The 12,698-nt window shown below is 33.5% G+C and overlaps 1 protein-coding gene across 4 annotated transcripts; it reads right to left on the bottom strand.

The window, feature by feature from the left end:
* Positions 1-1,023: 1,023 nt before the first annotated feature.
* Positions 1,024-11,546, bottom strand: TRM82 (Transducin/WD40 repeat-like superfamily protein). 4 transcript variants are annotated; one of them, XR_016051991.1, is made up of 10 exons: positions 11,189-11,546; positions 8,585-8,749; positions 8,100-8,280; positions 7,591-7,647; positions 5,740-5,810; positions 5,023-5,105; positions 4,873-4,932; positions 4,655-4,758; positions 3,910-3,970; positions 1,024-1,712 (listed from the first exon to the last, which is right to left on the bottom strand). XR_016051991.1 is itself a non-coding variant. In XM_011623368.3 (10 exons), exons 1-10 carry the CDS (start codon positions 11,320-11,322, stop codon positions 1,314-1,316), a joined length of 1,311 nt encoding a protein of 436 aa, XP_011621670.3. In that variant the 5' UTR covers positions 11,323-11,546; the 3' UTR covers positions 1,024-1,313. The 4 variants fall into 4 exon arrangements, 3 of the variants coding, with proteins under 3 accessions (XP_011621670.3, XP_088717926.1, XP_088717927.1); XM_011623368.3 differs by having other exon boundaries at positions 5,027-5,105; XM_088861800.1 differs by lacking the exon at positions 11,189-11,546 and having other exon boundaries at positions 8,585-8,672.
* Between the last annotated feature and the right edge of the window lie 1,152 nt (positions 11,547-12,698).

The raw sequence follows: 12,698 nt of genomic DNA, 5'->3' as shown, positions 1-12,698 counted from the left end.
AATTTTACAATTCAAAGTATTGAAAACATTCTTTACATATTTTTTCTAGGCACGGATGAATGCCCCCAAATTTGTGTCAATATGATATGTAGAAACAATTTAAATATGGGTGCAGTTTGCATACAGATGCTTCCGTAGGTGTAGAGGTCAAGTGCGCCTTCAAATTTTGTCATGGTCTATAATTTTGATATAAAATGTCACTAGGATTATCTCAAAATCCAATTTTATATCTAATTATAAAATTTAAAATTTCAAAAATGGTTAAAATCAAATAGATATCTAAACATATGAAAATCTTGAAAATTGACGGTATAGATAATATGTTGTAAAATACACTATTTCTAAGATTTAAAATCTTTTTATTTTTCATAGTGATACATCTCAATATCAAGATGATCAATCAAAAGGTTTTTCAACATTAAAACTACTTTTTCCAATCGATTTTTGGGGGGCACCTGTAGATTTTTGAAGGGCATCCATAGTTCTACATTATATGGTAGCATCGTTATATAAATTTTTTCCTTTAAATATAAAATAGTGCTTATGTATGACATTTAATTGAAGCCATCCAATGAGATCAAACATCTGAGAGGGCTCGCATATAAAATTTTCCCACATAGCAAGGTTTCCTTAGAAAATAACCTGAAGACAAAAACACATGCATATAAGCAGCCTCTTTGATTAATTTTTCTTAATCTAGAAAGAGAACAATGAAAATTCTGCTAACTGCTCTTTTCCAGTAGATAGTGGATGATTTGAATGAATAATTGCACAATCACAAAAGCATGCTACTTAAAAACCCATATTTGCTATTTATAAATCATCTAGATTATGTCAATACAGTGCTACACATCCGTTCCACAACAGATTAACAATCTAATTAATACATTACTAATATATTTAACATTGGCACATTGTGTGTGTGTGAGAGAGAAAGATACTAATACAATATATATTTATTTATCCACCACTTTCTCGGTCTAAAATAAAACTGAAATCAGGGAAAACGTTATTAAATACAAATTTCAAGTGGTGCAGTCCTCCACCAAACGAAATATAATAAAGCAATTAGTTGTATCCAATAACAGCCAAAGCTTAAGGCTCTCCAACCGATTGATTGTTTCTCAATCTTTAAGTCTGAATAAAAAGCTACACTCGGCAACAAAATGGTTTACAGAACATAATGCATACATGGTGAACTGCTATGGCGGTAGGAGAAACCTATTGAAAATACCAATGCTGTCACCTATCTTACCTGAAAATCTTTCTAAATTGAGAAGTTGGCAGCAAAAACCAAAAAGTCTCTCTCTCTCTCAACGCTTCTTGACCTTATTATCATTCCGATTCCTTTTCCTAAGCTCTCGCTTTTCCACGGGATACTGCCTCTTTATTAGCAGGTTTCTCAGGGCAGCATTTGCAGCCTCTGCAGCCAAAGCAGCCTCCTCACCAACACCAATCTCACCCTGCAAACAGTTTAGCAGCTTCTCTCCACCTGCCATGCCTTTTCCCTCCAAAACAATTGCTACTTCCCTATTTTCTGATATACTAACCACCTTTATGCTCACAAACACAATGGGTTTTCCGGTGGCTTTGGCTACACTCGGGCCATTTTCAGACGAAAAATCGGATGCTCCAGCAACCATCCAAATTTGCTTTGTAGGGTGACCCATGCTGAGGCAAGTGGGAGTGAAAATCGTGGAAGTAGTTACGGTCTACAACAAGGGAGGATATTTGTCGTGTCAGCATGGGAGGAAGTCTGAAAACTCGAAATCCCTCGGGCTCTCAGACGTGTCAGTTTCAAAATTTCAAATTTTACCCAAAAACAATTATTAAGGCATAAGAGGAAATTAGGAATCTTAGATATTTGAAATCCAAAGAAATCTATAGATTTCCAATATCTAACGATATTTGTCGTGGATTCCTCAAATCGCTTCTTTGGATAAACCATACGAAATTCATGGATTCCTTGCCATCACTTTTATATCCATTATTCGGTAGCAAAACTTGATACAACTTCTCTCTATCTAAAATTTTTATATATTTTCTCTCTCTAAAACTCGAAATTTAAGATAGTATATCTATAAAAATTTTAAGATAGTTTCTCTCTCTAAAATTTGATATGATATGTCTCTCTAACATTTAATATACTTTCTATCCAAAATTTAAAATTTGAAATTGTCAATCTAAAATTTTTGAGATAACTTCTCTCTCTAAAATTTTTAAGTGCTTTACTCTATAAAATTTAATTTAGTTTCTCTTTCTAAAATTTTAAAATTCTCTCTCTAAAACTTAAAACTTGAGATAGTTCCCCGTTTCAATAATTTTGAGATAGTTTCTCTCTGAACATTTTTTTAAGTAGTTTCTATCTCTAAAATATGATATAGTTATTCTCTCAAATTTTAATATACTTTCTCTTTCTAAAAGCTAAATTATGAGATAATTTCTATCTAAAACTTAAGTGATAGTTTCTTTTTCCAAAAAAAATTATGTGCTTTCTCTCTTTAAAATTTGACATAGTTACTCTCTTAAATTTTAAGATGCTCTCTAAAACTTCAAGGTTGAGATAGTTTCTCCCTCTAAAATTTTGAAATAGTTGCTCTTTAAAATTTGATATGGTGTCTCTCTAGACTTTGATATACTTTCTCTCTCTAAAGTTTAAAAATTGAGATACTTTCACTCTAAAAAATTTTGAGATAATTTTTCTCTCTAAAAATTTGATGTACTTTCTCTATTTAAAATTAGATATAGTTTATCACTAGAAAATTTTAATATACTTTTTCTCTCTAAAACATAAATTGCGATAGTTTCCCCCTCCAAAAATTTTAAGATAGTTTCTCTGTAAAAAAATTTAGGTAGTTTCTCTCTCTAAACTTTGATATGATTTCTATATCAAAAATTTTAATATATTTTTTCTTTCTCAAATTCAAAATTCGAGATAGTTTCTCTCTAAAACTCAAAATTCGAGATAATTTCTCTCTCTAAAAAACAAGACATTTTTCTCTCTAAATTTTTTTATGGCCGTTTCTCTTTCTAAAATTTATAATAGTTTCCCTCTAAAAGTTTAAGAATACCTTCTCTCTCAACAATTTTAATAATACTTTCTCTCTCTAAAACTTAAGATTTGATATAGCTTCTCTCTCTAAATTTTTTTGAGATAGTTTCTATTATAAAACTTTTTAGGTACTCTCTAAAATTTGATATTGTTTCTCTCTCTAAAATTTTTGAAATAGTTTCTTTCTCTAAAAAATTGAGATAGTTTCTCTCCAAAAATTTGCATGTACTTTCTTTCTCTAAAATATGATAGTTTCCCTCTTTAAAATTTTGAGAGAGTTTATCTCTAAAAAATTTGTACTTTCTCTCTCTAAAATTTTAACATACTTTCTCTTTCTTAAAGTTAAAATTTGAGATAGTTTCTCTCTCTAAAATTTTGAGATAGTTCATCTCTCTAAAAAATTTTGGTACTCTAAAATTTTAATATGTTATCTTTCTAAAATTTTATCATACGTTCTCTAAAAGTTGAAATTTGAGATAGTTTTTCTTTATAAAACTTTTGAGATAGTTTTCTCTTTAAAAAATTTAGGTACTTTCTCTTTCTAAAATTTTCATACCTACCAAATGTTGCCTATGTTTCGGGTCGAGGGAGCCATTGAGTGAAATCCATGGGCTTTAGAAATGCAAAAAAACAGGTTTTGGTGTGAAAATGAATCATGGGAATATAGGTCTTATTTTCATGTTTTTTATATTTCTGATTTTAAGCATCCTAATCATTAAACAATCCAAACGGTGGATTTTGACAATATCCAAGATATTAGGAATCCATGCCTTAAAAAAAATCCATTACCCAAACAGGCCCTTAGGTTTAGGAGCACATGCACGCGCACACCCTTTGTTGGGTTTAAGAACCCTCACCTTGATGACCAGGAGATATTCTTTGTGATGGTCACAGCTCAAAAGCATCACTCCACGCAAACTACATTAAAAAAAGACAGTATCAAACGAGGATGAGAAACTCAAGATAACATAATTATAATTCCATCTAAAATAAGTATCATAGCTCCATCTATAGTATGTAATATGCAATAAGAATTGGAAGAATGGTTAAGATTGCTATGCCCAAGCAACAATAACTGAATAAATCAGAAAGAATCTTCCCCCATTCATTTATTTTTGGAATCTGGATAATTCACTGTCGACCTTATTTATGCTCTATTAACCAAGCAAAGGTTCAGTCCAAGCATTGAAAGATTGGTTGGGGTGTGGGTTTTGTTTTCTATTCATATAACAAACTTAAAGGGCCATTCAGAGGTGATAGACTGCTTGGTTTGCCCCCTCAATTTTCTTGTAGGGCACAATGTAGTCTTAGATTAATGCTTCTGTAAACTCAGGAGCATAGATATTTTCTTAAGTACAAAAAACCTAAAAAATATTTAGGATTCATTTCCTAAGATGAGTTAGAAACAGGTCTGAACAAGAGGCCTGACTAGCCTTGACCCCATTAGGTAAACTCTGACCAGACATAGCAGTTTGAATTGGGACCAGCTTGTCCACTCGGTCTGAAATTCTAAACAACATTATTGAGGCAATTGAGAGGCTTAATTTGAGAAACACAGGTTCTTTTTCACAATTTGCACAAGGAAACAATTAAAGCACTTGCCTTTGCACTCCAACTGCAACCAATGAACCATCTGGTGATGCACATAAATCTGTTACTGCAGGATGACAAGCCTCCTCATCTCCACTAGAACCCACTCGCCCCACCTTCAGAATACAAAAGCTTTGTATACAGAACTTCTATGGAAAAATTACACCAGGGATGTAGAGAGAGTTCTTTCTTTATCCTTTTCATTGGTGATGCAGAAAGGGAAGTATTACCTTTAAGCCAATTTCACAGGTGTCGAGAAGGTTTCCGGAAATGGGATCCCAGAGGCGAACCTGCAAAGAAAATTAGAAAATTTATCGTCCATTCCTTGTATGGTTAGATTATTCCAACATGGAAAACCACAACTTAAGTTTGAGATATACCCACAGTTGAATCACCACTTCCAGATATAAGAAAGGCCTTATTGCTATCTGAAGAGCAAATGAAGGTGATGCATGATACAAAGCTGCCAATAGGAACATAATTGTGTATCAACATCAACTGATTAATATAACTCTGAAATTTTAACACAACGCTTAGTTTTCCTGCTATGTTTTGCTCCAATGGCCCTTTCTTTTAAAGCACAATAATCAACTTCATCATGCAATTTCCAAAGAGAGGCAGAAGCCTAATTGGAATTTTTTAGAGCATCCATAAGACCATAACTTATAAAATGTAATAACCATTGCCCATGTGATCCTCATCACCTCATAAAGTGTTACATATGATAAACTATGGCATAAAAAGCACAATGTAATTCTAGAGTAGAGATGTCATTTTTTGTAAATTCCCATCATGACCAATGAAATGCCAGACAAAAACGTCACTATTCTACTGCAGACAACATTTTTATCTTTTTGAAAGGTAAAAAATGATGAAAACAATATTATTAAGAAAGAAGTGACAATCTCTCTCAAGATTTGTATTAAGCAAATAATCCACGACTTTGAGAGGAAATATTTTCTTTTTTTACACTACATTTTTACACTACACAAAGACTATCACTTTCCTGATCTTAATTAAAATAGGCAAGCATATAATCGCTGGACTGAAGTAGCATGATAATTTGGCAAAAAGCTCAGGGTATGTAAGAAGCGCACTCTGTATGCCCAAGGCAGAAGCTCTGTATTGCATAAGCACCATTTAGAGGGCATCTAGGAAATACACTGACCTGCCAACAAAGACATTGGGTTAATCAAATAATAACTCCTGATTGTAGCAGTTCTAACCAGTGATCAAAAGATCAGCTGATTGTTCAATAAGCAGCCGACTAGATCGGGATCGGTTACTGCCCGATCCTGAGTTGGCCTGAGTTCCAAAGGTTATGCATTCTGAAATTTTCATATAGTGCACTAATCGGCCAATTTACTGTACTACTTAGTACTAATCGACACAAATCTGCCGATTTGTGCACTAATCAGTGATTTGTTATAAAGATCGCCTGATTTGTGCATTGTTACAGAGAAAAATCTATGAACACTTGAAAAATCTTGAAAATTGACGGTCTAAAAACACATTACAAGATGGACTATTTTCAAAACTTGGAATCCATTTTTTCTCATGTCTATACATCTTGAGGTCAAGATGATTTGATTTGAGGATTTTTGGGCATCGAAATAACCTTTTCTATTGGAGTTTTGAGATGCGCCTTATTTTTATTGTTAAGGGCCTCGCCCTTAAATGAACTTTCTCCTTTATTGGTTTTAAGGGGTGTGGTTTGTATAAGGCTGAGGCCCTAAACAATCAAAGTAAGGCACACCTTCAAATAGTATCGAAAGATGTTTCAGTACTAGAAATCTTTTAGATGGCCAGAAATTTTATTTTTATATCTAATTACAAAATTTAAAGCTTGAAAAATAATTTAGATCGAGCAGATCTATGAACACTTGAAAATCTTGAAAATTAACAAACCAGAAAACGCATTACATGATGCACTATTTCCGAGACAAGAAATCAAGTTTTTCTCATGTTTATATATCTTGAGGTCGAGATGATCGATTTGAGGATTTTTGAGCATCGAAACGACCTTTTCTAGTGATTGAGATGAGCTTTAATTTGATTGTTTAGGGCCTCAACCTTATAAAAAAAAATTCCTTATTTAAGTATGCAATAAAAACGAATACTTTTTGTACAGGATGGTCACAATCACCCCTAGCCATTAGATACAAAATGGGTTGACTAGGAGGCATACCTTTAACTACCCTCAAAGTCAAAGAAAAAGTTTCGTTAATTTTGCGGCATGCCCTTAGCCTACCAATTTCTCGTCTAACGGCTAGGGATGATGACAATATTCTTATATCAAAGACAGACAGTCTTGCATACAAATAGCTTGTGTCAATGATTTTATTAGATTTATTTTATCAATTCAATTGTTGGTATCTTCATTCAGGATTCAATATCTACTAGTATGCGACCAAAGTATGACCATTGCTTTGAAGATGTCCTACCTTTTTTTTTGGCCGAATAAATAGGTCAACCCATTTTTTTTTTCCTTGGGCAGTTCAGCAGTAGGTATCAAACTTGAGATGTAGCACTGCTAAATGGCAACAGCTAACTAATCAAGCCCAAGCCCGACTTGTACATTGATATGGCTAAGTAACCATCATTAGGCGTATACTAGAAATTTTCTCCAAAACACAATTATTCCTATGATATTTTTTTGTTTTGCTTATTTTATGTGACAATGTAAAAAAACAATACATGTAAATTTTAAACATTTTTTACAATTTTTTTGGATGTTTTGGGATTATTTACCCAAATTACATTTTTCAGTAAAAATCGGGGCACTAATGGCAATTTAGTCGCAATCGGTCCGACTAGGCGGATCAGGCCGGGACCGACTAGTCGGCTAGATTCGTTCTTTTGAGCACTGGTTCTAACTAACCAAAAAAAAGGACAAAATAAAGAAAAAGAAACACAAGTCACTAAACAGCTAAAAAAAGAATGCGCACACGAATTTTAAAATCACGATCCGCGCTGGCAATTAACTTTCCATCTGGAGAGAATTCCTGTGTAAAGAGGAAAAGAGATGAGATCACTACATTGGCAAACAAAAGATTCAGCATTAAGAATTATTAGGATAGTAAAGCTTGTGAGTATAAAGTAAGCACAACCAACCCATTATCCCATCAACCATTTGATCAAATATTCAGAGCTAGCAGGAAACCTTGTATCGAACATTTTTTCAAAAGAGGCGGTTCATTTAGCAGAAACGTATGATGCATTGATACTTCATAACCGATTCCATATCCATGTCCAGCATTTTACGAACATATAAAAAAAAAAACAGGCATGATACATAGAAAGGCATCTCATACTCTATTTTAGACCACCACTAACAAATAACAGTACAATAAGTGGGCATAGCATTGAATCATTGATCCAAACTTAGTTTCCAAGGACAAGGAGTAAATGAGACAAATAAGTAAATGACATAAACAAGTGAGATTGGAAGTCTAACCAGGCCCGTGATGATGCTACAGTAGTGACCAAGAAGTGGGTTGGCAGTCTTTGTATGTGAAACATGACCTTCCTCAGTAATTTCTATAGAGGCAATCCACACAACTCCAAACTTGTCTGCAAAAGTAAGAAACCTCCCATCATGGCTGAAAGCAGCAGCGCTTACTCTCTTTTCAGCATACCTGTACAAAGAGATACAAGCAAGGATTAAGCTAATGATAAAGAAAGAAGCGGGGCAAAGAAAGACATGCACACGAAAAAACAAACTTTTCAGGAGGGGATATTCTTGTTACTGAAAAGCATATTGCCCAAGGTCGAAAAAAATTTCAATGGCCAGAAAAAGCGAATATTCTTGATTTATTGTTAAGAGGCCAGAACATTAAAGAAAATGAAGAATACACAGCATTCACACTTACACAAAGGTGAACAATACAAACAAACATTCTAATAATATTATATTGACTTGGAAGAGTTAATAGAACTTACACAGTTGTCATACAATGCCAAGAATTTGTGCTCCAAACCTTGACCCGTTTGTCATCACCTGCAGAGACAAAAAACCTCCCTTTTGCACCGAAGCAAATTGCTCTAAGAGCATCTATATGAGAAGGGCTATCAGTGGCATCCTGCAAAGTAATTGGACAATCTCCTCTGTGGGAAAAAAAATAACAAAAGAAATACAGTGATTTCAATAAGAAAAGAAAATAGTAACACCAATTAAAGCATAAGAGGTGACTACATCAAACTCCGCTGCAGATAATTAAAATGAGAATTTATCTTCCTGTTGAATTCATAGTAACATACAATTTTGATGGAGAAAAAATTGAGTGATGCAAATAGCAAATATATAGGACAAATGAACACAAAAACCCCATACTAACAAATGATCCAAAGTGCTGAAATTCCCATAGACAAGCAAGAAAGCAGGATTTTTAACACTCAAGTAGTCCAATGCATCATCAAGAAGCCATTGTATCAGCTGAATCGATCTAACCAACGACTGTCACAAACCAAAAAGTAAGGGGGGGGGGGGAAAAAAGACTTCCAAAAGTCTGAGATAACCATGACACAGCATTGTGGTATATACTAAAAGGTGCCGTATTGGGTCTGCGCTGCACATAGCCAGCCCACCTATCGGTGCCACCGAATCCATTGCTTCATTTGAATAAATGATGATAGATATACACAATTTCACAAATGATGATATTCTATTATTCCTGCTAATATCTATATAATATGAATAGAATAAAACGAAAAGAACAATGACGTAGATTACTGGTATAATCTGCCAATAGAATGATGAAAGCATGTGGCAAGCAGTCATAATTTTAATTCCTTTAGAGACACAGAAAACCTTAAAAGTGTTGTATATGTTTGATGGCATGCCAATTGGGATTTAGGTCTTTCTCCTGATTATCAAACACGCATAAAAGACATCCACAGGAAACAACCAACCTTTCCAGATTAACTGCATAATACAGAGTAACCAATACAAATTCCTTTTGGGAGAAGGAAGAACATAAATAAACATATCTCCTCCTAGAGAGAGAAGCACGGATATTTGTCTACTTTGCTAGGATCGTCCAAAAGAACCCCGTAAAAAAAGAAAGCATAATTCTAGTAAAATTTTGAGTGCAAAGCTTTGACTGAGCTACCTGATCCACATCCCAATAAGGATTATGTTGTAAAACCATATTCCTTGCTCAAATTGAAATTCTAGAAACCGAAATTGCATGAATGTATGATTATCAAAAAAAAAAAAAAAAAAGATGACCAGTCAATGCTGCACAAAATTTACTTCTCAAATGAAACAATGCACATCTTCTCAACAAAAGTTCACTTGAGAAAAATTTGATTTGAGTAGGAAGGAATGAGTAGTGAGTACACAACCACCTAAGTGGTCAATGCTCAGAGAAGACTGGAACTTAAATCCACATAATATATAGGCCCATCTTCTACAAGTTCCCGTTCCAGTGAAATAGATTGATAATAAGTATGAAGTTATGCTTGAACCCTATTAATATGACATCTTCAAACTGATCCTGGAAACCTTGGAAACCCAGCAAACATCACACTCCAACCATCCATTAGGTCCTTTCTTTGTTTCCATGCTATCAATCCCACGTGTAGGGAGTTTTGGATAGTAGATAGAAAAACATAATTCTAGAAAGACCACTTAAAATGCTTATAAAAATTCGAACTAAAACCATAACTCTTGAAATAACTATATAAAATGGTTATCAAAACTCAAACTAAAAACATCATCATCATCACCTAAGCCTTATCCCAACTATTTGGGGTCAGCTACACAAATCCTATTCCACCATTCCACTATATCAATGACCATAAGAACTCGAACTACAATACAGATCAATAACCATTTCCACAAACTCCTGCAATAGAATTAGTCAGAATTCGTCCTGGAACAAAAATGGATGGCAGTATAACCATGGTTTTCAATTGCACTGATAACTTTTTATTCCATTGCATAAAGACCCAGGTTCACCAAACTTTGAAATGTTTATTTCCCCAGAACCCAGAAATCCTACACACCGTTAACTAATAGAAGAAAAATCCCCTATACCCTGAATCACAAATGCTAAATTACGATTTGTTTTATGAAAAACTCAGAAACACAAGCCAGCATTCTAATAACCCTAATAAAGAGAAGTTTGAGATATTTACATTGCCAAAACCCATCTTATCGATCCTATAGCAGATAACCCTTTGACTCATATCCAGATTAACTAATCTAATAAGATCACACCAAATTAGTACAGAATAAGCGGGTTCAAGTCCAAAAAAGAAAAAAAATCCAGGACTAAGTACTAGAAAATTGCTAATGCGATACTCTCTAGGAATCGAGCACAAATTTGTTCATGAAATTTTCAAAAACTGATGAAACTTAAATTGAAATAGTATATTGATAGAGCACAAGGTGATCTAGAAGGAAAACAATCGGTAATCATGGATTGGATGCTCAGATAGATACTTACTGGAAACCACAAGAAGTAAAAAGATAGACATCTAGAGAGAGAAACTTACTGTAAATCAGAGGAAGTAAGCGAAAATCTAGAGAGAGAGACTCACTTAAAATCATAAACTCGGAGCTCAGGACCGACTGCTACTACAATGGACTCTTCGTTTGGATGAACTGCTATGAGAGCTGGGGCTATCTCTGTACCACCATAGTTCCGAACTTCTTCCCCAAGGGTTTCCTCCATTTCCACGTTTAGAGAGAGAAAGATAACGTTGTTAGAGAGAGGAAGTACAAAAATGAGAATGCAGAGACAGGTTTGTTCCCAGATGGGACATGCGATTTCCGAGTCGAATTCCCGCTCGAGTGTACAATGTATTTACTCCCTCTAAAAAATTGCCTTTTAGGTCAATCCAGAGAATATTTCAATTAAAAAACTTAAAATATTTTATGTACTAAAATAACTGATGACTGAGTGCTATAAAACTCAAAATTAAATTTTTTTAAATAATTATATATTCATTCTTATATCGTTCCCAAAATTTTAGCCCAAACAAAACTTGCCGAATGGGATTCTCTAGCGAGGGAGCATACACACAATATGCTCCAGCGGGCACCAGAGAATGGGTCGCGCGGTAATTCATATTTTTTATATTCACCAGCATGAAATGAGTACGGTCGAGATCTTTCCCCCGCCGTGTGAAAAATCTAAAACTCGATCCCAACTATGTCGTGCTCCCGCGGGAGCATATGCTGCAAAATTGCTCCAGCCAAATAAGACTGAAATGCCCTATTGATTTATTTATTTATTTTGATTTGCCTTTGATATTATTTTATTTTTTTGAGGAACCACCAATTTAAATCCATCTTTAACATGGATGCAAATGTAGTATTGTTTCCCTTGACCCACAAAACACTTTTCCTTATTTTATTTCTAAAATTCAAATTTTGAGTTCTTTAGCCGTTTAAGAGCTATATCGGATCATCCATATATATATATATATATATATATATATATATATATATATATATATATATATATATATATATATAAGGAAAAATTTTATATAAGGTTACAACATTAAAATGTAGAATTACATATGCACCTCAAAAATCCATCAAAAATGTTGTTTTGATGTTGAAAAACCTTTTAATTGATCATTTTAACTGATAATATTGACATTAAGTACGAATATTATAAATAAAAAAGATTTTGAGTTCCACAAATAGTGCATCTTACAACATATTATCTACATTGTCCATTTTCAAGATTTTCATAATTTTATAGATCAACTTGATTTTAACTATTTTTTGAGTTTAAAATTTTATAATTAGATGTAAAAATAGATTTTTCAGATAATCCTAATAAGTTTTTACACCAAAATTGCATGTTATGATAGAATTCGAAGGTGCGCCTTAATTGGATTATTTAAGGTTGCAACCTTATAGAAACCACACCCTAAATATAATAATCTATATTATTTTTGGAAAACAATTATATTAAATTGTGGCCCTAAACAATCAAATTAAAGCGCAAATCAAAAATTCACTAGAAGAAGTTGTTTCGAAGTTGAAAAAATGTTAAATCTGATCATCTCGACCTTGAGATACATGGATGTAAAA

The sequence above is a fragment of the Amborella trichopoda genome, chromosome 3 (assembly GCF_054954075.1).
Source record: "Amborella trichopoda isolate Santa Cruz 75 chromosome 3, AtrichopodaSantaCruz75HAP2 v2.0, whole genome shotgun sequence".
Classification (NCBI taxonomy): Eukaryota; Viridiplantae; Streptophyta; class Magnoliopsida; order Amborellales; family Amborellaceae; genus Amborella; species Amborella trichopoda.
The sequence above is the reverse complement of the archived record's forward strand: the minus strand, read 5'-3'. Positions and strand labels throughout refer to the sequence as shown.